Here is a 26021-nt window from a genome sequence, read left to right on the forward strand (position 1 = left end):
TGCTGCCTGTCCTGAGCTTCACGTTCAGGCTCCAGTCCATGGCTTCTCAAACTAGGGCATCGTGATGCCCCGGCCTGAGGGCCCCGGCCTCTGCTCCCTTAAGGGAGGGGGCAGGCAGCAACGTTATCCCAGGATCATGTCATTCAGGCACTTACGAGTCCCTGTGTGGGGAGCCCTGCGTGACTGTCCGCAGGGTGCCCCGGAGCTGACAAAGTGAACGCGGAGCGATCGCACTCCACTTCCGGTTTGGTGGAGGCGGAGCACGATCGCTCTGCTTTCCTTTCCCCTCCCATCGCGCAGGGCTCCCCATACCCCTGGGAGGCAGCAGGAGGCTCTGGTAAGGCTCCCTTCACAGCCCCCCTGCCCCCACAAGAACTTCCTGCAGGGCTCAAAGTCCCTTGGAGTCTGAGAACCGCTTGCTCCAGTCCAAAGAATGGTCAAGAAACCCTGAACCGCTTTCGTTTGGATTCTCCTTCCTGCATCCGTCCTGCGCTCTCTGCAGGAAACGTCTGTTGCCGCACCTCCCCCTCCCCCCTCACCGCCTTCCCTGCTGAGCCATGGGCTGTGGCACTGGCCACCCTCCTGGGTCCCCGCACCCGAAAGGGATTCCCCCACGTGGCATGCTGATGCACCTTCTGAAAAGCACACCCAGTCACAGAGCGCGCAGGCAGAGCCAATCCACAGGTGACTCCTCCCTCTTCTCCCAGGAGGCACAGGGCTCTCCAAGCCTGGCCCCCTTTCACCAGTTACTGCGCATGTTCTTTCATATAAGCATTCAATGCTGTTTCGGTGGGGAAGGAGGGGTTAGCCCCCATTCGGGGGGCTCAAAAGTACAGACTACCCTTCTACCCCACACAGCAGCCTTCTGTCCAGAGCACGAGGCGATGGCAGCAGCAGCTCTTCAGGCTCAGAGGTCTTCCTCAGGCTTCCTGGTGACCCTGCCAGGGACTGAACCTGTCCAGGTCTTCCACAAGCAAAGCGGGAAGAGCTCCGCCCCCGAACTATGGCCCCATCTCCTGGCCCCAGATGGGAAGGCAGGGTGGAGGGGCTGCAGGGCGGTCCTCCTGATCTCTCGCTCAGCCTGCTCCCTCCCCGTCCACCAGCACCACCCCGTCCACGGCCCCACAGTCCTGCCGAGAGCAGCTCCTCCCCACTTCCTTGCCCTCCGTACCTGCCCCGGGCCTGTCCGTTCCAGCAGGAATCTTCGCTGATGTCCGCCGCCAGCTTCTCATCGCTGCAGAGGGCATGTGGCAGCATCACCCAGAAATGGCGCATCAGGCGCAGCTTCTCCTTCACGTCCAGTACCTGGGGGCGTGACGGGGGAGCAGGTTAGGGACAGAGGCCACTCCTTCCCTGGACAAGTGCCCGCCCGCGTGCCTTTGCTGGAGGCATCCAAAAGCAGGCTGGCCTGCAGCAGCAAGTGCTCCTTGGTTGGAGGAGGAGGGCAGCTTCAGCCAACAGGGCACAGCACAGTCCAGGAGTTCCAGCACTTGCAGAAGGAGGGCAGGGAAGGGTGAGAGAATCCCAGGACACACCACGGCTATCATCTTCCTGTGCACTTACTTGAGAGTGAGCCCACTGAACCTGTTGGTTGGAGTGGGACTGGAGAAACAGGCTGAGAAACAGGTCTACAGCCCCCTGTCCTGCCCCCCACTTGCTTTGTAGCAGGGAACCACGACGGTCGGGGGCAGAGGTAAGATTCGGCTCAAGGTGTGGCCCAGAGACAGAAGCAAAAAGCTGGCCACTCTTTCTGGCAAAATTCCCTGTCATTCAATTTGGGAAGCAAGGCAGCAAAATTGGAGGGAGTCGGGGGTTGGGTCTGGTAGACCATGAGGAGTCCCCCCCACCATTCCCCCCCCCAAAATGGCTGGAGTGCTGTAGAACTTCTGTCTCTGCACTGTGCACCTGCAGAGGAGGGGATATACTGCATGTTGGGTTTTGTTCTCTTCCATCGCTGCTCCCCGGAAAGTGACTTCGGACTGAGAAGCTGTAAAAGGTCTGGGGGCACTCCAAAATGTAAAGCGTAGAAGGAAGAGGGGGGATCATCCTGGCACCCACCAGCCGGTCTAGGTTGGTTCCTGCTGCAGTGGTCGGCTTCTCCTCTGGCGCATAGGTACGGAACCGGCGCTTGGCCTCTTCACGGGGGGCCCGCCGGGAACGGGCAGGGGCTGGACGGGGGCTGCCACAGCTCTGAAACACCTGGTAGGGCAGGGGGACAAGGATACGCAGATAACATAAGAACATAAGAACAGCCCCACTGGATCAGGCCATAGGCCCATCTAGTCCAGCTTCCTGTATCTCAGAGTGGCCCACCAAATGCCCCAGGGAGCACACCAGATAACAAGAGACCTGCAAGGCCTCCTGGGAATTGTAGTTAAGAACATAAGAAGAGCCCCACTGGATCAGGCCATAGGCCCATCTAGTCCAGCTTCCTGTATCTCACAGCGGCCCACCAAATGCCCCAGGGAGCACACCAGATAACAACAGACCTCATCCTGGTGCCCTCCCTTGCATCTGGCATTCTGACATAGCCCATTTCTAAAATCAGGAGGTTGCGCATACACATCATGGCTTGTAACCCATAATGGATTTTTCTTCCAGCAACTTGTCCAATCCCCTTTTAAAAGTGACTAGGCTAGACGCCATCACCACATCCTGTGGCAAGGAGTTCCACAGACCAACCACACGCTGAGTAAAGAAATATTTTCTTTTGTCTGTCCTAACCCGCCCAACACTCAATTTTAGTGGATGTCCCCTGGTTCTGGTATTATGTGAGAGTGTAAAGAGCATCTCCCTATCCACTCTGTCCATCCCCTGCATAATTTTGTATGTCTCAATCATGTCCCCCCTCAAGCATCTCTTTTCTAGGCTGAAGAGGCCCAAACGCCGTAGCCTTTCCTCATAAGGAAGGTGCCCCAGTCCCGTAATCATCTTAGTCGCTCTCTTTTGCACCTTTTCCATTTCCACTATGTCTTTTTTGAGATGCGGCGACCAGAACTGGACACAATACTCCAGGTGTGGCCTTACCATCGATTTGTACAACGGCATTATATTAGCTGTTTTGTTCTCAATACCTTTTCTAATCACCCCCAGCATAGAATTGGCCTTCTTCACTGCCGCCGCACATTGGGTCGACACTTTCATCGACCTGTCCACCACCACCCCAAGATCTCTCTCATGATCTGTCACAGACAGCTCAGAACCCATCAGCCTATATCTAAAGTTTTGATTTTTTTGCCCCAATGTGCATGACTTTACACTTACTGACATTGAAGCACATCTGCCATTTTGCTGCCCATACTGCCAGTCTGGAGAGATCCTTCTGGAGCTCCTCACAATCACTTCTGGTCTTTACCACTCGTAAAAGTTTGGTGTCGTCTGCAAACTTAGCCACTTCACTGCTCAACCCTGTCTCCAGGTCATTTATGAAGAGGTTGAAAAGCACCAGTCCCAGGACAGATCCTTGGGGCACACCGCTTTTCACCGCTCTCCATTGTGAAAATTGCCCATTGACACCCACTCTCTGCTTCCTGGCCTCCAACCAGTTCTCAATCCATGAGAGGACCTGCCCTCTAATTCCCTGACTGTGGAGTTTTTTCAGTAGCCTTTGGTGAGGGACCATGTCAAACGCCTTCTGAAAGTCCAGATATATAATGTCCACGGGTTCTCCCAAATCCACATGCCTATTGACCTTTTCAAAGAATTCTATAAGGTTCGTGAGGCAAGACTTACCCTTACAGAAGCCAGGCTGGTTCTCCCTCAGCAAGGCCTGTTCATCTATGTGTTTTGAGATCCTATCTTTGATAAGGCATTCCACCATCTTACCCGGTATGGATGTTAGGCTGACCGGCCTATAGTTTCCCAGGTCCCCCCCTTTCCCTTTTTAAAGATAGGCGTGACATTTGCTATCCTCCAATCTTCTGGCACCGTGGCCGTTTTGAGGGACAAGTTGCATACCTTAGTCAAGAGATCTGCAACTTCATTCTTCAATTCCTTAATAACTCTTGGGTGGATGCCATCAGGGACCGGTGACTTATTGATCTTTAATTTATCAATGAGGTCTGAAACATCTTCTCTTTTAACCTCTATCTGACTTAACTCCTCGGTCAGGAGGGGCCGTTCGGGCAGCGGTATCTGCCCGAGGTCTTCTGCCGTGAAGACAGATGCAAAGAACTCATTTAATTTCTCTGCCATCTCTAAGTCTCCCTTTATCTCCCCTTTCCCTCCCTCACCATCCAGAGGGCCATCCACTTCTCTGGCGGGTTTCCTGCTTCTAACATATTTGAAGAAGCTTTTATTATTCCCCTTAATGTTACCAGCCATGCGTTCCTCATAGTCTCGCTTGGCCTCCCGTATCACCTTCTTACATTTCTTTTGCCACAGTTTATGTTCCTTTTTATTCTCCTCATTAGGGCAAGACTTCCATTTACGGAAGGAAGCTTCCTTGCCCTTCACAGCCTCTCTAACCTGGCTGGTTAGCCATGCGGGCACCCTCCTGGATTTAGTGGAACCCTTCTTTCTTTGCGGTATACACCTCTGCTGGGCCTCTACTACTGTTGTTTTAAGCAGCCTCCATGCACTCTGGAGAGATTGGACTCTTTTTACCCTCCCATTCAACCTCCTTCTAACCAGCCTCCTCATTTGAGGGAAGTCTGCCCATCGGAAGTCAAGGGTTTTTGTTAGAGATTTGCCTGGTATTCTTCCCCCAACGTGCACGTCAAAACGGATTGCAGCATGATCACTGTTCCCCAATGGCTCGGTAACATTTACATCTCTAACCAGGTCCTGCGTACCGCACAATATTAAATCCAGAGTCACCTGTCCTCTGGTGGGCTCCATGACTAGCTGCTCTAAGCCACAGTCATTTAGCACGTCAAGAAATCCGGTTTCCTTATCGTGACCAGAACACAAATTGACCCAGTCAATATGAGGATAATTGAAGTCCCCCATGATTACAACCCTGTCCCTCCTTGTCACCTCCCTGATCTGTTTCCTCATTTCAAGGTCCCCATCTGATTTCTGGTCTGGAGGACGATAGCACGCCCCCAGTATTACATCGCTGCACAAGCCTGGTAATTTAACCCACAGAGATTCTACAGTGGAGTCGGACCCACCTTCAATCTCTACTTTGCTGGATTCTATCCCTTCCTTAACATAAATGGCCACCCCACCTCCCACACGCCCCTGCCTGTCCCTCCTGTAGAGTTTATAGCCCGGGACTGCGGTATCCCACTGATTCCCCGCATTCCACCAGGTTTCCGTTATGCCCACTATGTCAATATTTTCCCTTGTCACCAGACATTCCACTTTTCTCACCTTTGCTCGTAGACTTCGGGCATTCGCATAAAAGCATTTGTACACGGAATGCCCCAGGATGGGCTGCTTATTCGCTCCTTTGTCCCCGCATCCTCTCATTGTGCTAAACCGTCTATCACATCCCATCACGCTACCTTTCCCAATTTCTTCTCCTACCCTGCCTTTGTCTTGTTGTTCTCTAACCTCCCCATCCTCATCCCATAGGGATGAGGAGTCCCGAACCGGATGCCCCTCGGCTCCTGTCGGCCTTCCCCCAGGGATCAGTTTAAAAGCTGCTCTGCCACCTTTTTGATGTTATGCGCCAGCAGTCTGGTTCCATTCTGGTTCAAGTGGAGCCCGTCCCTCTTGTACATGCCCCGCTTGTCCCAAAAAGTTCCCCAGTGCCTAACGAATCTAAACCCCTCCTCCCTACACCACCGTCTCATCCACACATTGAGACCCCTGATCTCCGCCTGCCTAGCTGGCCCTGCGCGTGGAACAGGTAGCACTTCAGAGAACGCTACCTTTGAGGTCCTGGCTTTCAGCTTCCTGCCTAAAAACCTAAATTTGGCCTCCAGGACCTCCCAGCTACACTTGCCCACATCGTTGGTGCCGACATGCACCACAGCCGCTACCTCTCCCCCAGCACTGTCTACTAGCCTGTCTAGACGAGAAGTGATGTCCGCAACCTTCGCACCAGGCAGGCAAGTCACCATGCGGTCCTCACATCCGTCGCAAACCCCCCTCTCTATGTTTCTAATAATCGAATCCCCCACTACAAGAAGCCCCCGACCCCCCCTCCCGCCGAGGAGTATCCCGAGTGCGTTCGGATACGGGCCCATCCCCTGGAGAAGGGGTCCCCCCTGGGGGATTGTTTCCCTCCTCTCCAGGATGACGTCCTCCAGTCCCAAGACTTCCCACCCGGGCAGCTGAGGAGCTGCACGCCTAAGGTTGGGACGAAACCTGATCGTCCCCGGAAGTCTCCCCACGGTCCTCCTCTGCCTGCCTGCGCTTCTCCAGGTCGGCCACCAAGGCTTCAAGGGAGCGGATGCGTTCCCTGAGACCCTGGAGCTCCTTGCACCGAGGACACACCCATGACTTATGCCCCAGAGGCATATAATCATACATGTGGCACTTCATGCAGAACACTGGATAGCCCCCTCCCTGCTGCTGGCTGTCTGACTGCATAGCTTTTTTGTTGTTGTTGTTTTATTTAGGGGTACTTTTATAAACCCTACACTGGATAGCAGCCCTCTTCTCAAGGGAAGAGGAAGGGCAGTGTATGGGGCCCTGGCCTCCTCACCCTGCTGCTGAACTCACACAGATGCTAAACTCTCATGCCTTACCTGGCACTTAGTTCCTGAGGCCTAGCTTTATACTCCTGGCTGGCTCCTCCTCCCTCCTCCCTTCCTGAATGAAAGGGGGGCTGGTCTTCCCAGGTGTGATTACAAAAGCTCAGGAAGACAAAAGGCTGCTGATGGTCGTGACCTACTCTGCAGGCTCCTGAATGGACTGCTTGGATTAGCCTAATGGGGCTCTTATCACCTCCTAAAGGTGGTGATTGCTGAATTTCTAAAATGGACTGTGCCTGGGTGGTTGGGAATTGGCCCTTCCTAGGTTCTTTCTCCTAGTTCTGTTCTCTTAGGCTGGACTGTTTTTGTAACCCCAAGCTAGTTTTTATTTGGGTTTGTTTAATTATTTATTGCTCTCTAGATCCTGTGTCCCAATTTACTGAACTGTTTAGGTTATGTTCTAACTTAGATTAAGTTTAACCTGGGTTAAGTATAGGTTTAATTTAAACAAGTAGAAAAACCTGCTTTCCACTTTATCCTCCTCCCTTCCTTCAATTAGGTGCTACCTTAGGTGCAGCTAACTTTCAACTTTGATTTAAATGCCTGACCCTTGGGCTCTTACTCACGAGTAGGACTCTGCTCTTACTCACAGGTAGGACTCTGCTCTTACTCACGAGTAGACCTATGTACCTCCCTTAGGTTCTAACTTTCAATTTTGATTTAAGGTTGATTTAAAGGTAAGGTTAAGGTTAGAAGACAGGGAGTTAGAAAGACAAAGCGTTAGAATGAGTAACCTTCACACCTAACATAACATAACATAACCTAACGTAACATAACGCACCTTCACACTGACAATATACATTATAGACCCAAGGAATACTGTCTATAATGCCAGAAGTTATTCCATTCCTAGAGAGCTGGCAGGCCAGGCTCAAAGGACAGCAGCAAAGAGTCACATGGATGTCCATGACACAGTCCTGTTCAGGGGTCCCGGAATCCAGGGGAGCCTCCCCACAGCAATGGGGCCTCCTGTGCAGTACTACAGGACGACATGTCCTGGAGGAATCACAGAAATCACAGTGGGGGGACCTTCCAATTGTCACTGGACCCTTGACAGTGGCAGAGTCTCCAGTGGGTCCGGTTCCTCATGGCAGCAGCTCCAGAGGGGGCCGGGAAAAATCCTTGGTTCCTGCCAGCCTATGCCCTGAACTGGAGGGACCAGGAAGTGCCAACACAGCAGGAAGCAGCCGCATCTGTCCAGATGCTTCCACCCCCCTTTTGGCACATTGTTCATTCTCAGAAGCCTTTCCTTCAGAAATGGAGGCGCAGAGAATAGACTCTGCAGCACTTACAGCCTCATTCCTCCTGCGCTGATGTGACGACAGTGGAACTGGGGTCTGCTGTTGTAACAGTCTCTGTGAACCGGCCAGTCCTGGACACGATCGGGCCATTAGTCCAGCAGTCCAGAACTGGTGCCCACCCCAGCATTAGGATCAGGAGGCACCATCCAGTCTGAAAACCACTTCCACCCGCACCTGTGTTATCGCAGGAGTGGGGGCTGGAGCACTGCTGGTGGAGTGAGCTCAGCCTGGCGGAGCAAGAGAACCAAATGAGAACCCTCCCTCCTCCAGAGTGGCAGGACTCCCCACCCTCACCTTAGCTGAAGTCTGCACGCCACGCTCCTGTAGGTACATGATGGCCTCTGAGATTTTCACACTGATAGAGTCGGCTGCCAATTCGAAGTTAAAAGGCCCTCCAAGGCGCTCAGCCAGTTGGGTCAATGCAGCTTGAAGGAAGCAAAGGGATATGGTTACCTCAGGAAAAGAAAGGGGGTTGGACTAGATGGGCCCCAGATGGGTCTGATCCAGCAGGTCTCTCCTTCGGATCTCAGGCCCTGAGAGACTTCCTCGGTAGACAGAAGCGGATGCTTTTGGAAGACAAAGAATCACCTCGCCTGCCAAAAACCAAAACTCCCAGCCTGATACAGAGTGGCATGTTCAGCAAATCACCCCCCCCCCCCAATCCATGAAAAGGCTGAGTTGATAAGTTGGGGAAAAACCAGCAGCAGAAAATGCAGAGTGGGGACAGACAGCGAATTGACATGTGTGAATCAAGTGAGCACTGGAGACCTTTGGGGGCTCTGGAGCAAAAGGAAGCCCTCCAGGGGCTTCCTGCTCTGTAACGTCTTTGAGTTCATCGGCTACATTCCTCCCTGGTGGTCAGAAACCAAGACTGCTTCAAGCCTCCCGATGCCACTGAAGAGGGACCTGCCCTGCCCACTGCCTGGTTCCCATTCTGCTTTCTCAGCTGGCACCCAATGGATTCAGCAAGAAGGAGCAGAGTTGGGAAGTAAGACACCCAGAAATATAAAATGGCACCAGGCGACCAAGCAACTGCCTGGCAAGCAGTAGTGGCGCACAGTACCAGCAGTGGCAAATGCTGTCCAGAAGCTGACTGCGCTCAGAGGCATGCCCTTGTATGCGCATCAGCCCCCAGCACAATCCCCACCAAGCTCTACTCATGGAGCCACAGCCTGCCATTTATTGCAGGTTCCTCTTGTGTTGCATTCTTTTCATCCAGGTTGCTCAAGGTCACCAAGAATAAGATAAGAGCCCAGCCAGGTCAGGCCCAGGGCCTATCTGGTTCAGCTGCCTGGACCTTACAGGGATCCACCAAGTGCCTCAGGGAGCACTCCAGAAGATACCCAAATCCTGTAGCCACTCATTCCTTGAGCCCGGCATTCAGAGAGAGGCTCCCTCTGAAACTCAGATGTTGTATAGTCATCATGGCCTGTAACCTGTGATGGACTTTTCCTCCACCAATCAGTCCAATCCCAGACCAGGTGCCGTTGCAAGATCCTGTGGCAAGGAGTTCCACAGATTAATTACATACTGGGTAAAAAGAATGAGCTTCATGGCAGAGTATAAATTAGTCCTTGGCCCAAGTCCAGTACTCTGGCCAACCCACCTCACTGGTTTCCCATGCAAAGTGATTTTGGGGCATCCCAGTATGCGCAATGCTGCTTGTGGGAGCATCTCCTGAGGGCTCCCCCAGATTAATCACTTGGTCACTTTTAAACCTACGTGGGATGGTCGGCGGCCCCCTCCCCGCTGCCCCTCCATCTCACCCAGGAAGCGCTCCCATTCAGGGTCCATCTCTGTTGTACTGGCCAGGCAGCCTTTCATGACGTTGAGGCAGAAGCCATTGCAAGGCTTGAGGGCAGGAGTCCCACGGCACAGTGGGCAGTAGGAGAGGCGCATGTAGGCCCGGCGGCAATCCTCACTGGGGGACAGCTGGGCAGAAGAAAAGGGAGAGCTGAACTGAGCATTCTGCATGCGCTTCTCTTGAAAAACCCAGCATTCGGGGCTCCCCCCCCCACACACACACACAGACAGTGGAGCACAGAAGGTGGCTGTGAAGGAGGAGAAGATGTGGGGCAGGGGATTTTTCTCAGCTGAAAGCAAGAGCTTGGATTTCTATAGGACAGACCCAGAGAACTAGAGTGCAGTGCTGAAAAACAAAGAGATGAGCTAGACTAGGAGGTCCTGCGGGATCAGGAAGCTGTTCAGCTCTGGCTGCTGAGGGCCAGTCACCCCTTAGGCTGTTATCCATCTGTGCTGACTTTCCACACACCAAGAAGACCATGGAGGAGACAATGACCACACCTGGCGCAGATGGCACACACCCTCCAAACAGCACTTGGGTCTCTGTGCCCCAGAAGTGGCGAAAGGCTGTTTGGACCGCCCACTACAGGTCAGTGCAGCAGGAAGGCGTCTTGGCGGGTCTGCAGCAGAGCCGGACCAGCCGCTCCCGAGTGGCTCACGCACTGCCTGGCCATCCTGGCTCACTGCTGCAATTCTAGCAATTGCCCCGTTGGCAGTTTCTGTGCAGATCAGCGACCAGCTGATCCACGGTGCTCATCATCATCCAGCGCCCCAGCTGGAGGGGGGTCCATGGCAACAGCAGGGTTGGTGCTGTGGGTTCAATGGGTACCATGGACTGCAAGAGGAGCCACGGGAACAGGGCTGGGGCCTGCAACCACCAGTGCCTCACCCCCACCCTCACAGACCCGTCTCTCACCTTCACTGCCTGAGCAACAATGTCCTGTCCAGTCGCCAGGCCCTGCACAAATGCACGAGCAGCAATGAAGGCCCGCGTCACCTGAAGAGGGAGGGAGGAGTCAGAGCAGCTGGGCACACCCCTGCCTCCCCCTCCCCACTCTAGCCAGTGATGTGAGCAGAAAAACAAGGGCAGAATTGTCTGCAGCGGCAGAGAAGACGACCCAGGAGACCTGGGCAGATGGAGCTGGAGTCTAGTTACAGCTGCATCTGCCAAACTGGCACAAATCTTCTGGCCTCTGTCCAATGCATAACAAGGCACACTTAGACCATCATTTCTCTCCCGACCTGCTGCTCCCTGGAGCATGTCTGTCTGCTCCACAGGTGAACTGCAACCCTCTTGATACACTGGCTGCGGGTTCTCCACCAAATCCTGCTCTAGACTTCGGCACTTGCTGAAAGCAGGAACGGAGAAGCAGTCTGCTGAAGGGCCTCCGAGAGGAATTTTATCAGGGGGTATAAAGCTTTGTTTGGGCCCCTTCCCAAAAGAAAGGGGATGAATCAGATTGGGGGAGGATGGTGACAAGGGTGGACAGAACACAGGTGGGGAGGGGGCAAAACAGGACAGGGGGAGAATGGTGACAACTGGAAAAGTCTTTGGAGCCCAGGCCTACTGGGCTTTCCAATGCAGAGCCAGGTCGAACTTCCCATGCACTGTAGTCAGCTAGAAACAGTACTATGGAAAATCTAATGCACCCCGAAGTCTCTTTAGACTCTTTTAAATATAGGAAATCTCTGCATAAGAACATAAGAACAGCCCCACTGGATCAGGCCATAGGCCCATCTAGTCCAGTTTCCTGTATCTCACAGCGGCCCACCAAATGCCCCAGGGAACACACCAGATAACAACAGACCTCATCCTGGTGCCCTCCCTTGCATCTGGCATTCTGACATAATCCATTTCTAAAATCAGGAGGTTGCGCATACACATCATGGCTTGTACCCCGTAATGGATTTTTCCTCCAGAAACTTGTCCAATCCCCTTTTAAAGGCGTCTAGGCTAGACACCAGCATCACATCCTGCGGCAAGGAGTTCCACAGTCCAACCACACACTGAGTAAAGAAATATTTTCTTTTGTCTGTCCTAACCCGCCCAACACTCAATTTTAGTGGATGTCCCCTGGTTCTGGTATTATGTGAGAGTGTAAAGAGCAACTCCCTATCCACTCTGTCCATTCCCTGCATAATTTTGTATGTCTCAATCATGTCCCCCCTCAGGCATCTCTTTTTTAGGCTGAAGAGGCCCAAACGCCATAGCCTTTCCTCATAAGGAAGGTGCCCCAGTCCCGTAATCATCTTAGTCGCTCTCTTTTGCACCTTTTCCATTTCCACTATGTCTTTTTTGAGATGCGGCGACCAGAACTGGACACAATACTCCAGGTGTGGCCTTCCCATAGATTTGTACAACGGCATTATAATATTAGCCGTTTTGTTCTCAATGCCCTTCCTAATGATCCCAAGCATAGAATTGGCCTTCTTCACTGCCGCCGCACATTGGGTCGACACTTTCATCGACCTGTCCACCACCACCCCAAGATCTCTCTCATGATCTGTCACAGACAGCTCAGAACCCATCAGCCTATATCTAAAGTTTTGATTTTTTTGCCCCAATGTGCATGACTTTACACTTACTGACATTGAAGCACATCTGCCATTTTGCTGCCCATACTGCCAGTCTGGAGAGATCCTTCTGGAGCTCCTCACAATCACTTCTGGTCTTCACCACTAGGAAAAGTTTGGTGTCGTCTGCAAACTTAGCCACCTCACTGCTCACCCCTGTCTCCAGGTCATTTATGAAGAGGTTGAAAAGCACCGGTCCAAGGACAGATCCTTGGGGCACACCGCTTTTCACCTCTCTCCATTGTGAAAATGAGCATCGTTGTATTGAGGCTCTCACTACAAAGGAAAGTGTCCTGTTTGCACTGAAACGTCCTTCTGCAGGACTGTAGCCCTGCAGCTTGAGCTCCTGACCTCTATGCTCCTTCAGGGGAAGCAGATCCACAAGGCAAAGAGTGACTGGAGCAGGCCAATTTCCTCCCAGATTTGACACTGTTAAGGAGTGTCATGTGTCAAGGGGCAGGAGGTCTGGTCTAGAGCAGGGGTGTCCAAAGTTTTTGGCAGGAGGGCCACATCAGCTCTCTGACACTGTGTCGGGGGCTGGGGGAAAAAGAATTAATTTACATTTTCAATTTGAATAAATTTACATAAGTTTACATAAATGAATATATTAAAGATGAACTTATATGAATGAATGAAGGTCTTGCAATAGCTCAAGGCCTATAAAAGGCCTGGCACAAAGCAAGGCCAGCCTTTCCTTCACTGCCACTGCTGCATCACAGATGTGAAAGAGCAAGCAGTGGAGGGAGCTCTCATCCCACAGCTCAGGACAAACAGTCGCCCTCACTCTGAGAGAAGTTGCGTTGGACCAGTGCGGGCTTCAACAAATCTCCAGAGGGCCAGAGGCTCATTGGAGACTGGGGGCTCCCTGAGGGCCGCATTGAGAGGCCTCGAGGGCCGCAAGTGGCCCCCGGGCCGGGGTTTGGGCACCCTTGGTCTAGAGGGTAGAGCCTCCGTTAGCCCGAAAATAACATCAGAAGGTCGCCAGTTTGAGGACACCGGCAGCTTCCTGAACGGCTGAGAATGGCGAGACCTTGGAGCAGCTGACAAGCCGAGCTGAGTGACTCCACCTGCTCTTGGTGTGAGCAAGAAGCGTCTTGGCTGCCCTCCAAGTGAGAGATGGAGCTGCTTGTCAGCCTGCATGGGAGAACTGGAGGCCAGAAGTGAGACCAGACCAGGAAGATCCATCTGAAATGTTGTTGGTTCTTGAAAGAGATGTTGGCAACCTTCAGTCTCGAAAGACTCTGGTATCGCGCTCTGGATGGTGGTTCTGGCACAGTGTCTAGTGTGGCTGAAAAGGCCAATCCGGGAGTGACAATCCCTTCTACACCGGGAGAAAGTGCAGTCTGTTCCTGGTCTGTCTCCCTGGCTGTGGGCCTTCCTTCTTTGCCTCTTAGCCTCAGCCTGTTGGCCAAGTGTCTCTTCAAACTGGGAAAGGCCATGCCTCCAACGCATCCTCGGCATCACCTGGCAGGACAAAGTTCCAAACAACAGAGTCCTGGATCGAGCTGGAATCCCTAGCATGTATGCACTACTGAAACAGAGACGCCTGCGTTGGCTCGGTCATGTCGTGAGAATGGATGATGGCCAGATCCCAAAGGATCTCCTCTACGGAGAACTCGTGCAAGGAAAGCGCCCTACAGGTAGACCACAGCTGCGATACAAGGACATCTGCAAGAGGGATCTGAAGGCCTTAGGAGTGGACCTCAACAATTGGGAAACCCTGGCCTCTGAACGGCCTGTTCGGAGGCAGGCTGTGCAGCATGGCCTTTCCCAGTTTGAAAGAGAGAACCTCTATGATTGTAAAAATCCCCTTGAGGGATTGAGAAACGCCTGCCTATGTAAACTGCCCTGAATAAAGTCAGAGGAGTAATCCGATGACCAGAAAAGCAGTATACAAATACCGAGTTATGATGATGATGATGATGATGTCTGCATCCCTTGGCCCAGCACACATGGCTTTCAGTAGCAGCAGCAGCTACTGCGCACTCAGCATCCCACGCAAGCACTGAGTCCAGGTGAGACAGGAAGCTAGAAGATCCCAGGAAATTTCTGGGTCCACTTCCTTGACCCCTGGACCCCCTTTTTGACCCTGGGACCAGGTACAAATTACCCCCTTTACCCCCCTCTCCTAGGCCCTGGTCTGCTGAACCTGGTCAGTGAGGGTCCTGCTTCCTTCCTACTGTGGTAAACCAGAGGACCCAGTGGGAAACCCACGGCAGAACATGAAGGCAACGGCTCTCCCCACTGCTGCTGCTGCTGCTCCCCCAGCAACGGATTTCAGGGATAGACTGTCTCTATACAAGAAGGCTCCACCAAGCCTAGCACTTAGCACTCTTGACTAATTGGACCTCTCCTTCTTCACTTTAATCCCCCTCTTTAAGGCATGATTAAGGTCATGGTGATCTCTGCAGCCTACCAGTGAATGCTCTCAACCAGGACATCCCTGACCCCCACCCCCCAAACACCAGGAAGCGTCACAAGAAAAAAGCAATTGTTTCTCTCCCCTGGACAAGTTGGGCCAGGCCTCTGGCCGGGAGGCACCTGAAGCAGCAGCAGCACACCTCTGCTAAACCTGAGCAGAATCAGTGCCCGGACTGGAGAACTGCTGGGAACTCCCTCTAGAGGCCAAGCGAGAAAAGGCAGGACCCATCACACAGGCACAGGGGCTGCGTCCAGGTCTTAGAAGAAGGAAGCAAAGCCCCACCCTCACCAGGGATTGCCACCTGCCCTAGACCTTTGTGCTCCCCTGCTTCAGGCACCTGCCACCTGCCCACACCTTGAAGTCCATCGGTTTAAATGGGGGGAGAACCTTTCAGTGAAGGGGGTGGGCAAAGCCACTCCAGCTCCTTCTTTTGGCTGCACTGTTTTGGGATGGGCAGCAGCAGCATCAGATGGACTGAAATCAGAGCCACAGGATTCTTTGTCGTTTCTGCTCCTCCCACAGACTCATGCAGCTGCCCCTCTGGAGCTGGCAGCCCCCAACATGTGAGCCCACTTTCCCTCTGCACAGCTGCAAGGGAGAGCACCAGGCCGCAGGCTGTGTTTTGTGTGCTCCCTGGGGCATCTGGTGGGCCGCTGTGAGATACAGGAAGCTGGACTAGATGGGCCTATGGCCTGATCCAGCGGGGCTCTTCTGATGTTGTCATGACGTGGGCACCACACACAGCAAGATTCTGGATACAAACAGCTACTGGGTGCCAGGTTTGTTGCTGCCACTGCCACCTCCCTGAGCTAGGTCGGTTTTCCCTTCTCACTACCCTCCCCCCATTTCTGCTACCCACAGCTGGATGGGCCAGCCTTGTCTAACGCCACTCATTCCAACAGCCTGACAGATGCCAAACTCTGCTGGAGTGCAGCTTACACTGCAGTCAAACTGGTCCATCAAGTTACATCCCAGACAAGGTTGAAAATAACAAAGGAAGAGTTTTCCTGTATCTGCTTGGGAATCACCCCATTTCTAACAAGGGTGCGCTTGTGAGTGTGGCACGAGAAGGGGGCAAATCCCGTCTGGCAGCAGTTGAACACTTTGTTCTCAGAGGCGGCCCAAGGTCAGGAGGTGTCCCAGAAGTGAAGACCCAGAAGTCAGAGCTTTCTGGACCTGTACAGAGATCTCAGGAGGCACAGCTCTTTGCCCTAGTGTGGGAGGAAGTGAGAGGCATCCTAACTTAAGAACAGCCCCGCTGGATCAGGCCATAGGCCCATCTAGTCCAGCTTCCTGTATCTCACAGCGGGCCCACCAAATACCCCAGGGAGCACACCAGATAACAAGAGACCTCATCCTGGTGCCCTCCCTTGCATCTGGCATAGCCCATTTCTAAAATCAGGAGGTTGCGCATACACATCATGGCTTGTACCCCGTAATGGATTTTTCCTCCAGAAACTTGTCCAATTCCCTTTTAAAGGCGTCCAGGCCAGATGTCATTGGACCACACGCTGAGTAAAGAAATATTTTCTTTTGTCTGTCCTCACCCTCCCAATACTCAATTTTAGTGGATGTCCCCTGGTTCTGGTGTCCCAACTGCCAGCAGAGCTTTGGAGGGGGCCCGTTTCTGGCCAGGGAAAGAGGAGTCCGTCCCACTGGACTCAACAGTGGGACTGTGGTCTGAGTAGGGGGGCAGGGGGCTCACCTGCACACGGAGCTGGCGGGGGCTGTCCCCAAAGGCCCGGAGAGCCTCTGTCTGGCGCCCGACACACTCCAGGTATCCCTCGGGGAAGCGGAACTGGGGGTTGAGCAGGGGCACCATTCGCTCCAGCAGCCGAGCCCAGAAGTCGCTCAGGGCTTCGTCCAGGCCGGGCCGGGCCGCCTGCAGGTGACGGCGCAGCTCCACAAAGAGTCCCTGGAAGAGGCGTGCGTGCTGGGCGTAGAGGCGTCCGTAGGAGCGGGTGAACATGGCCTGGAGGGAGCGCTCGGCCGCAGCCAGCAGTTCCCGGAAGAAATCTGCGGACGGGACGGACGGGGCTTACAGGAGAGCCTGGCGGCGCTGGGCCCCCGCAGCCCGGAACAGAGCGCCCACCCGGGAAGCAGCGCCCTTCCCTCCTCACAGCTCCACCCCACACTCCTCCGGGTGACTTCTGGCAGCAAAGCCCCCGGCGTGAGCCTCGGGACGGGCCCAGCAGGGCGGAGCGCCTGCTGCTGCGCGCCTCGGACCTCTGCCCAGAGGGGACGGAGCCCCGGCGGCAGCCCACGCCGTGCCCCGAAGAGAGGCGGGCGTGCGCGCGCCCCGGCGCCCTCACCCTGGAAGCGGCGCTGGCGGGAGCCGAGGGTGCTGAGCAGGAAGCCGGCCGCCTCGCCCACCAGGCCCCGCAGCTCGCCCGAGCTCTGTTCGCTGAGCCGCTCCTCCGTCTCGCTGGCGCAGCACGTGTAGTCCTGGGGGCAGACGCGCAGGTGCTCTCCTGCGGGGGCAAAGGGGAGGGTGCTCACCGCGCCGCCTGCTCCCGAGCAGGCGTCTCCCCGGCTTCGTCTCGCCGCCGCCCCCCTCAATCCGCGCAGCCGAAGAGGCGTTCGGGCGCACTCGTCGAGCGGAATCCCCCCGTGCCGTGCACCGGCGGGGAGCCCCTGGCCCCCTCTCCCAGCACGCTCGCTCTCTGCCCTCCCCCCCTCTCCCGCCGCCGGCCCGGTCAGGGAGGCTTCAGTGCCGAGACCGACAGCTGTCCCAGGGCGACGCTCCACTCGTGCTCTCACGGCGATGCCTCCACGCTCCCGCCCCACCCTCCCCGACAAAGCAGGCAGAGCGCCGCCTCCCGGGATCGGTCGAAGCCCCCTTCGGTCAAAGCTGCCTGCGGAAAGGGCGTCCCGTCGGTCCAGGACTTCGGCGGCGGGGAGCGACTGTCGGCTCCCAGCCGTCCGAGGCCAGAGAAGGAGAGGGGGAGAGGCGGGCGCAGGAGTGGAACCTCCCGGGACACCCCGGAAAGTTTGGTCCAAGCGCGCTGCGAGCCTCGACGGCGCGTCCGCGGAAGTCCCTTCCGAGGAGCAGCGGCTGCGGCGGAGCCCCCTTACCGGAGATAAGACTGGGCGGGACGAGACCGAGTGCGAAGCCGCGGCCGGCCAGCGCCTGCCGGGTCTCCGCGCAGCTCCGCGCCCCTCGAGCCTCGCCGGCGGCGGCCGCCAAGAAACAAAGGAGCGCAGCCAGGGGCAGCAAGAGCGGCGGCGGCCCCATCCCGCGAGGTCGGCGGCCCGGCGGCAGAGGGAAGAGGCGCCCCCGTGCCGCTCCGTCGCGACCGGTCCAACAAGAACCGACGGCCGTCAGAAAGCGCCCTCGCGGAGCGGCAGCCGAGACAATGGAAGCGCGGAGCCCCCGGCGACGTCCGCCAGGCCCTAGTGCCGCCTGCCCGCGTCCCCGTCGGGCGCCAGACTACGGAGCCGGGGGAGGGTCCTAGCGCCCTCGGCTCCCTGCCCTGCACAGGCGCCCGGCGTCCCTGCTGCAGCCCGCCTCCGTCCGGTACAGGGGGGCGCGGGACCCGGCGGGAGGCGCAGCTGCTCCCCTCCTCCCCGCTGGCGCTGCCGGCTGCGGGCGTCCAGGGAGGCCCCCGCCCAGGCGAGCCGTTTCCTGCCCAGTGCTCGGCCGGCCTGTGCTCCGCTGAGCGGCGGGGCTGCGGGCGCGCCTTCGCTTTCGAGCGCCTCGCCCGGCGGCAGCGAGCTCAGCCTTTGTGAGCAGCGGGCGCGACCCGCCCCGCGCAGGAGCCGCATCCGCGGCGTCGGAGCGGGGCTGTTGTGCAGGGCGAGGGAGGGCCGCGCAGCTTCCCGGCGGACTCCTCTGGTCAAGCAGACCCCTGGCGGGCGAACACCCCTCTGCACGCACTGCCCGACCGACGCTGGCTGGCTGCGGTGGCACGGTCTCTCTCGCCCCGCTCTGTCCGCTTGCAGGCCTGCTGGCCTGGCATCGTCAGGGGACGGAGCGAGCCCCGTCGGACCTTCCCGAGCGGGCTACCGAGGGTCGCACCTTTCAGCTCCTGGCTGCGGGCTGCCTGGGCAGCTGGATGGGTGGGGACGAAGGCAGCGGGCCTCAGAACGCGGCGAGTGACGGGGGAGTCCCGCCGGCCCTCCCGTGGGCCCAGCATCGCCCCGTCGGAGCAAGTAGCCACTCTCCCGCCTGTGGAGGATCCCGGAAGCGGGGGGAGGGGCAGCCCCCTGCCCTGATTCTGGCCTTCGTTCTGATGGGTGTGCTGAGCGGCGCTGGGAGCGACCTCTGAACGTGGAAGGCCAGAGCGTGGCCAAGCCGGATGGATACTTGGCTCTGTACACCTTGGGAGTCCCCTTCAAAATGACCCAATTGGCTGCACAAACCATTTCAGAACAGATCCACTGTGTGCATGTGGCAAAGCCCCTGGCTTTGATGGCATCCATCCTGTTTTTAATACATTCTGGGAGATTCACAAGGAAGTGGCTTGGCACATTCTTCTCGGACATACTCTCTAGTGGACATCTTCCACCAGAACTTTAAAAAGCTAGAGTAATATCACTTCTGAAACCTGGTAAGCCGCTGGACAGAGTAGATCAGGCCAATCAAACTCATTTCATACAGCAGGCCGGATATCATTCATGATGCCTGCTGAGTGCCAGAAGTGATGATGTCATCTGGCAGGAAGTGATGTCATTAAACAGGTCAAAACCGGAAATTTGGTCAAAACAAATTTCTACACTTTGTTCTTGTGTAGAAACTCATCAGCTGCAAATGATAGAAGAGAAAATACACAAATCTTGATCATATTTCAAGATATGGGGGAGCCCAGTTATCATACGGGCCACGCTTTCAGCAGTGAGACCTCAGCATTGCTCAGCAGCTGAGAGCCCAAGGGCCAGATAAAAAGCTTCTGCAGGCCGCATCCGGCCCCCGGGACTTATGTCTGACACCCCTGGAGTAGACAGTTATCGCCCAATTGCTCTTCTGAGCACGTTACAAACTTTTGGAGAAACTAACCATAAACAGAATTGGTCCTATACTAGATGAAACCTGCCTGTAGAATAAGCCTGTAGAATTTGACAAAATCGTAGCTGTGTTGACCAGGTGTTGAGCTTGACAAGCTAGATTGAGGCTGGCTTTCAACAAGGTTTAAAAACCACAGTTGTATTTATCGACCTAACTGCGGCATATGACACTGTGTGGAGGGAGGGACTGCCATATAAATTGTGTCACATCATCCCCCTGTAAAAAACTGCATCGATTAGTTAACAATATGCTAAGTGACAGATCGTTCCAGATCATAATGGGGGACAATGCAAGAAAGGTAAGAAGGCTAAACAACGGCCTCCCACAAGGCTCTGTAATGGCACCTACACTATTTAGCCTGCACATCTCAGACTTGCCAGTAACAGGGGATGTAAATTTGGATATGCCGACAACCTGGCTCTAGCAGTGCAGGGAAAAGACTTGGAGGTGCTGGATGACCTCCTTTCAGAAGATCCTGGGAAAATATTTGCTGACTGGAGGTTAATACCCAGTATCATCAAAACGGTGACTGCCTGCTTCCACCTTAACAATAAATTGGCTAATGCAGCCCCAAAGTTCTGCCTGAATAACGACCTACTCCCTTACAATCCCCACCCCAAATATCTTGGAGTAACTTTGGACCAAACTCTCTCTTATAAGCCACACCTCGAGAACACGGCCACAAAAATCCATACCAGGAACAACATACTCCAGGAATTAACAGGAACAAGATGGGGAGCTTCAGCCGCCACTCTCAGAACATCAGCATTAGGATTGATCTGCTCCGCAACAGAAGACTGTGCTCCAGGATGGCTCAACAGCTGTCATACTAGCAAGATGGATGCCCGATTAAATGAAACCAGGAGGCTCATAAGCGGCTGTAGAAGACCTATCTGTTGGCTATCCGGTGTGCCCCAAGGATCTGTCCTGGGACCGGTGCTTTTCAACCTCTTCATAAATGACCTGGAGACAGGGTTGAGCAGTGAAGTGGCTAAGTTTGCAGACGACACCAAACTTTTCCGAGTGGTAAAGACCAGAAGTGATTGTGAGGAGCTCCAGAAGGATCTCTCCAGACTGGCAGAATGGGCAGCAAAATGGCAGATGCGCTTCAATGTCAGTAAGTGTAAAGTCATGCACATTGGGGCAAAAAATCAAAACTTTAGATATAGGCTGATGGGTTCTGAGCTGTCTGTGACAGATCAGGAGAGAGATCTTGGGGTGGTGGTGGACAGGTCGATGAAAGTGTCGACCCAATGTGCGGCGGCAGTGAAGAAGGCCAATTCTATGCTTGGGATCATTAGGAAGGGTATTGAGAACAAAACGGTTAGTATTATAATGCCGTTGTACAAATCGATGGTAAGGCCACACCTGGAGTATTGTGTCCAGTTCTGGTCGCCGCATCTCAAAAAAGACATAGTGGAAATGGAAAAGGTGCAAAAGAGAGCGACTAAGATGATTACGGGGCTGGGGCACCTTCCTTATGAGGAAAGGCTACGGCGTTTGGGCCTCTTCAGCCTAGAAAAGAGACGCTTGAGGGGGGACATGATTGAGACATACAAAATTATGCAGGGGATGGACAGAGTGGATAGGGAGATGCTCTTTACACTCTCACATAATACCAGAACCAGGGGACATCCACTAAAATTGAGTGTTGGGCGGGTTAGGACAGACAAAAGAAAATATTTCTTTACTCAGCGCGTGGTCAGTCTGTGGAACTCCTTGCCACAGGATGTGGTGCTGGCGTCTAGCCTAGACGCCTTTAAAAGGGGATTGGACGAGTTTCTGGAGGAAAAATCCATTATGGGGTACAAGCCATGATGTGTATGCGCAACCTCCTGATTTTAGGAATGGGTTAAGTCAGAATGCCAGATGTAGGGGAGAGCACCAGGATGAGGTCTCTTGTTATCTGGTGTGCTCCCTGGGGCATTTGGTAGGCCGCTGTGAGATACAGGAAGCTGGACTAGATGGGCCTATGGCCTGATCCAGTGGGGCTGTTCTTATGTTCTTATGTTCTCCCTATCTTGAGCCACAGAGCACCACCAGCCCTAAGGAGACAAGAGGCTTTAGTGAAAGAATATAGAAAAAAACAACCCATTTTTACCAGTACATGCCGAGCTTCCTCATCTATCAATTGGTAGGCTTAAATCCAGGAAGCCTCCTCTGGCACTCGCACAACACCCGCACAATAATTTCAACATCAGTGCCCAATAGAAAGTTAAATGGGCAGCTGAATGCCCAGAAACAGGTAGATATAGAGACAATCCTACACTTCAGGTGCCAGGTTTCGACTTACCTTGCCAGCAGTGGAAAACTTTGAACAGGATCCATACCCTACATGCCAGGACTCAATGTTTAAATGGGGGCTAGTATCTACCCCACAGTGTGATTGCAGGTTTTCCCACCAAACCATATGCAACACTGTGTCTGGCTAGAAACCGAGGGCGTATACTGGCCCATGGTCTGACTTTTTCAGTGAAGGTAACTCTGTTCTTGAATGGCTGGACGAACTGGACATTGATATTTGATCTAGTTTAATTGTTACTTGTCCATGTATTATATGCCATATGCTAAATAAAGTGTGTGTGTGTGTGTGTGTGTGTGTGTGTACAATATGTATAGAGTTGGACCTCAGTATCCATGGGGGTTCATTCCCTGACCCCCATGGAAAAACAAATACGTGGGCCTGATCCATTGGACCTCAGGACATGCCTGGAGGTGTTCCGAGGCCAGCAGAGATCTCTACAGGCCTCAGAAAGCTCCCAGATGCAACCAGAGAGCTCAGGTCTGGCCTTCACCGCAGCTTCAGAACCCACAGTTAGTTACAACAGGCATGTGGATGTGTGGACATTATATACCTGGACTTTCAGAAGACGTTGGACACGGTCCCTCACCAAAGGCTACTGAGAAAACTCCACAGTCAGGGAATTAAAGGGCAGGTCCTCTCATGGATTGAGAACTGGTTGGAGGCCAGGAAGCAGAGAGTGGATGTCACTGGGCAATTGTCACAATGGAGAGAGGTGAAAAGCGGTGTGCCCCAAGGATCTGTCCTGGGACCGGTGCTCTTCAACCTCTTCATAAATGACTTAGAGAAAGGGTTGAGCAGTGAGGTGGTTAAGTTTGCAGAAGACACCAAACTTTTCCGAGTGGTGAAGACCAGAAGTGATTGTGAGGAGCACTCACAATCAGGACTAGGAGTGATTGTGAAGGATCTCTCCAAACTAGCAGAATGGGCAGCAAAATGGCAAATACATTTCAATGACAGTAAGTGTAAAGTCATGCACACATTGGGGCAAAAAAATCAAAACTTCACATATAGGCTAATCGGTTCTGAGCTGTCTGAGATGGAACAGAACAGAGATCCTGGGGTGGTGGTAGACAGGTCGATGAAAGTGTCGACCCAATGTGCAACGGCAGTGAAGAAGGCCAATTCTATACTGGGGATCATTAGAAAAGGTATTGAGAACAAAACGGCTAATATTATAATGCTGTTGTACAAATTGATGGTAAGGCCACACCTGGAGTACTGTATCCAGTTCTGGTCGCTGCATCTCTTAAAGGACATAGTGGAAATGGAATAGGTGCAAAAGAGAGTGACTAAGATGATTACGGGGCTGGGGCACCTTCCTTATGAGGAAAGGCTACAGCGTTTGGGCCTCTTCAGCCTAGAAAAGAGACGCCTGAGGGGGGACATGATTGAGACATACAAAATTATGCAGGGGATGGACAGAGTGGATAGGGAGATGCTCTTTACACTCTCACATAACACCAGAACCAGGGGACATCCACTAAAATTGAGTGTTGGGAGAGTTAGAACAGACAAAAGAAAATATTTCTTTAGTCAGCGTGTGGTTGGTCTGTGGAACTCTTTGCCACAAGATGTGGTGATGGCATCTGACCTAGATGCCTTTAAAAGGGGATTGAACAAATTTCTGGAAGAAAAATCCATTACGAGTTACAAGCCATGATGTGCATCTGCAACCTCCTGATTTTAGAAATGGGCTATGTCAGAATTATTATTATTATTATTATTATTATTATTATTATTATTATTATTATTATTATTATTATTATTATTAATATTATTATTATTATTAACAGTATTTATATACCGCTTTTCAACTAAAAGTTCACAAAGTGGTTTACAGAGAAAAATCAAATAACTAAATGTCTCCCTGGCCCAAAAGGACTCACAATCTAAGAAATTGTCAGATACAATGCCAGATACAAGAGAGGGCACCAGGATGCAGGTCCCTTGCTATCTTATGTGCTTCCTGGGGTGTTTGGTGGGCCGCTGTGAGATACAGGAAGCTGGATTAGATGGGCCTGTGGCCTGATCCAGCGGGGCTGTTCTTATGTTCTTATGGCAGCTCAGGGTTGAGCTGCCCGTCAGAAATGCACATGGAGACATAAGTTGCTCAGGGGTAATTGGGGGGAGGTTAAAATAATGCCCACAGAAAAGCAGAAAACACATGGAGACCACAGAAGACCTTGCTCTAACTAGGTCCACAGCTCATGTCTAGCAGTTGTGACCAGCAGTCACAACTCCACATGCTCCAGCACATGCTCCAACAGTCTCTAGCAGGCCAGAGGCTCATTGAAGACTGGGGGCTCCCTACAGACTGGATTGGGGGTCTTCAAGGGCCGCAAGCGGCCTGCAGGCTGGGATTTGCCCACCCCTGCTCTAGTCCAGCCCCCTGATCAGTGCAGGCAGCTGCTACAGGATCCCTGACTGATGGCCATCCAGCCTCTGCTTGAAAATCCCCAATGAAGGAGAGCCTGCAGCTGCATGAGGGAGTCAGGCAGCTCTTCCAGTGGGGAAATCCTTCCTCAGGCCCAGCCCCATCTCCCTCCCTGTAGCCTCAACCCCTCGGTTCTTGTCCTGACCTCAGGAACCACAGAGAGCAAGTCCTCCCCTTTTTCTGAACGCCAGCCTTTGAAGGCGGCCATTGCACCTTCCCTTCGTCTTCTGCCAGTGAAACAGGTCCAGCTCTCAGCCATTCCTCACAGGATGGTTCCAGACCCCTCGCAGTCCTAGCTGCCCTTCTCTGAGCCTGCTGCAGCTCTTCAGTGCCCTCCTTAAGGCGCAGTGCCCAAAAAGGCTGGAGGCAGCAGGAGTCCGAGGGAGGTCTGAGTAGTGCAGCAGAGCGGACTCTGACTTCTCTCAATCTGCGCTCTCTGCGCTCCCAGCAATGCATTCGCTTTTTCTGCAGCTGCCTCACACTGCTGGCTCGTTTGACTTATCCACTAACAGCATGATCTTATGCATATTTACTCATAGGGAAGTCCCACTAGGTTTGGTGGGACACCCTCCCCAGTGCACGTGCACAGGACTGTAGCCAGACAGCCCAATCCACTGAAATGCAATCCACTGTGTGTCAATGCAGCTGGGCCAGCACAGCCTCCGCTGCATCCTGTGGGGGAGTTTAGGCCTCCTCAGGGCAAGGGTTGCTGAGCTGCTTGTATCTTCCAAGCGGTGCAGCGGCTGGGCTGGGCTGGGCTGGGCTGGGCTGGGCTGTCACCAGTTCGGATGCTAGCCACCAGACTGGCTTCGTGGCTGGGCCAGTCCTGACCCCACTCGCGGCTCCCCTCTCAGAGGCTGCTGCGTCAGGATGCCTTTCGGTGCAGGATCGCTGTTCCTTGCTGCTGTTCCTTTGGCGAAGAAAGGGACCCTTCTCCCCACCCCAGCTGCTCTTTCGTCAACAGGGGCAGGGCCTCTGCCATCCTGAGCAGCACCTGCAGCCTGCAGTCTCGGACAACAAGGTCACCGGCTGTGGGAGCAGGTGGAGCAGTGCTGGCAGTCGGGCAAAGGGATCACGCGGCAGGATATGTGGCAGGAGCGGGTGCACTGCAGGCGGTGCCCTGCCTCGCACGCAACACTGACCCAGCCCAGCCCATGCAGTGCTCTCCCTGGTAGGCCCATGTGCTGCCACCTTCCAGCCAGTGGTGCAGGATGCTCAATGTTCCACAAAGTGCTTTTTGTCCGTCTCCTTCCGTGGCTGGGGGGTTGAAGGCAGCTTTCTGGAGGGGCCAGTGCAGATCCCAGACGTGCTTCTCCCTCTGCTTTGGTCCCTGCCAGGGTGTCTGGCCAGAGACAGGCGGCGAATGCCTTGCTGGTGAGGGGAAGTCTTTGTGCTTGGCCTGGCACAAACCCATCTTGTCTGCCTCCCAGCCTGCAGCTTTGTGCAGTGAGCTCCCAACACCCTGCCCGGCCTGCAGCTGCACAGCTCCAAACTGAGCTTCATGCAGCATGGAGCTTGGCAACCTGAAAG

General features: G+C 54.1%; 1 protein-coding gene across 1 annotated transcript in view; it reads right to left on the reverse strand.

The window, feature by feature from the left end:
* Window positions 1-17982, reverse strand: part of GPC2 (glypican 2) — a 34197-nt gene extending 16215 nt beyond the window's left edge. The window contains exons 1-8 of the mRNA XM_066611055.1: window positions 17823-17982; window positions 17060-17218; window positions 16453-16763; window positions 10668-10748; window positions 9715-9880; window positions 8243-8373; window positions 2059-2199; window positions 1172-1305 (exon numbers count right to left, since the gene is read on the reverse strand). Coding sequence (XP_066467152.1) covers window positions 1172-1305; window positions 2059-2199; window positions 8243-8373; window positions 9715-9880; window positions 10668-10748; window positions 16453-16763; window positions 17060-17218; window positions 17823-17982 — 1283 coding nt within the window. The remainder of the gene's footprint in view (window positions 1-1171; window positions 1306-2058; window positions 2200-8242; window positions 8374-9714; window positions 9881-10667; window positions 10749-16452; window positions 16764-17059; window positions 17219-17822) is intronic.
* Between the last annotated feature and the right edge of the window lie 8039 nt (window positions 17983-26021).

This window comes from Tiliqua scincoides, unplaced genomic scaffold, assembly GCF_035046505.1.
Source record: "Tiliqua scincoides isolate rTilSci1 unplaced genomic scaffold, rTilSci1.hap2 HAP2_SCAFFOLD_46, whole genome shotgun sequence".
Taxonomy (NCBI): domain Eukaryota; kingdom Metazoa; phylum Chordata; class Lepidosauria; order Squamata; family Scincidae; genus Tiliqua; species Tiliqua scincoides.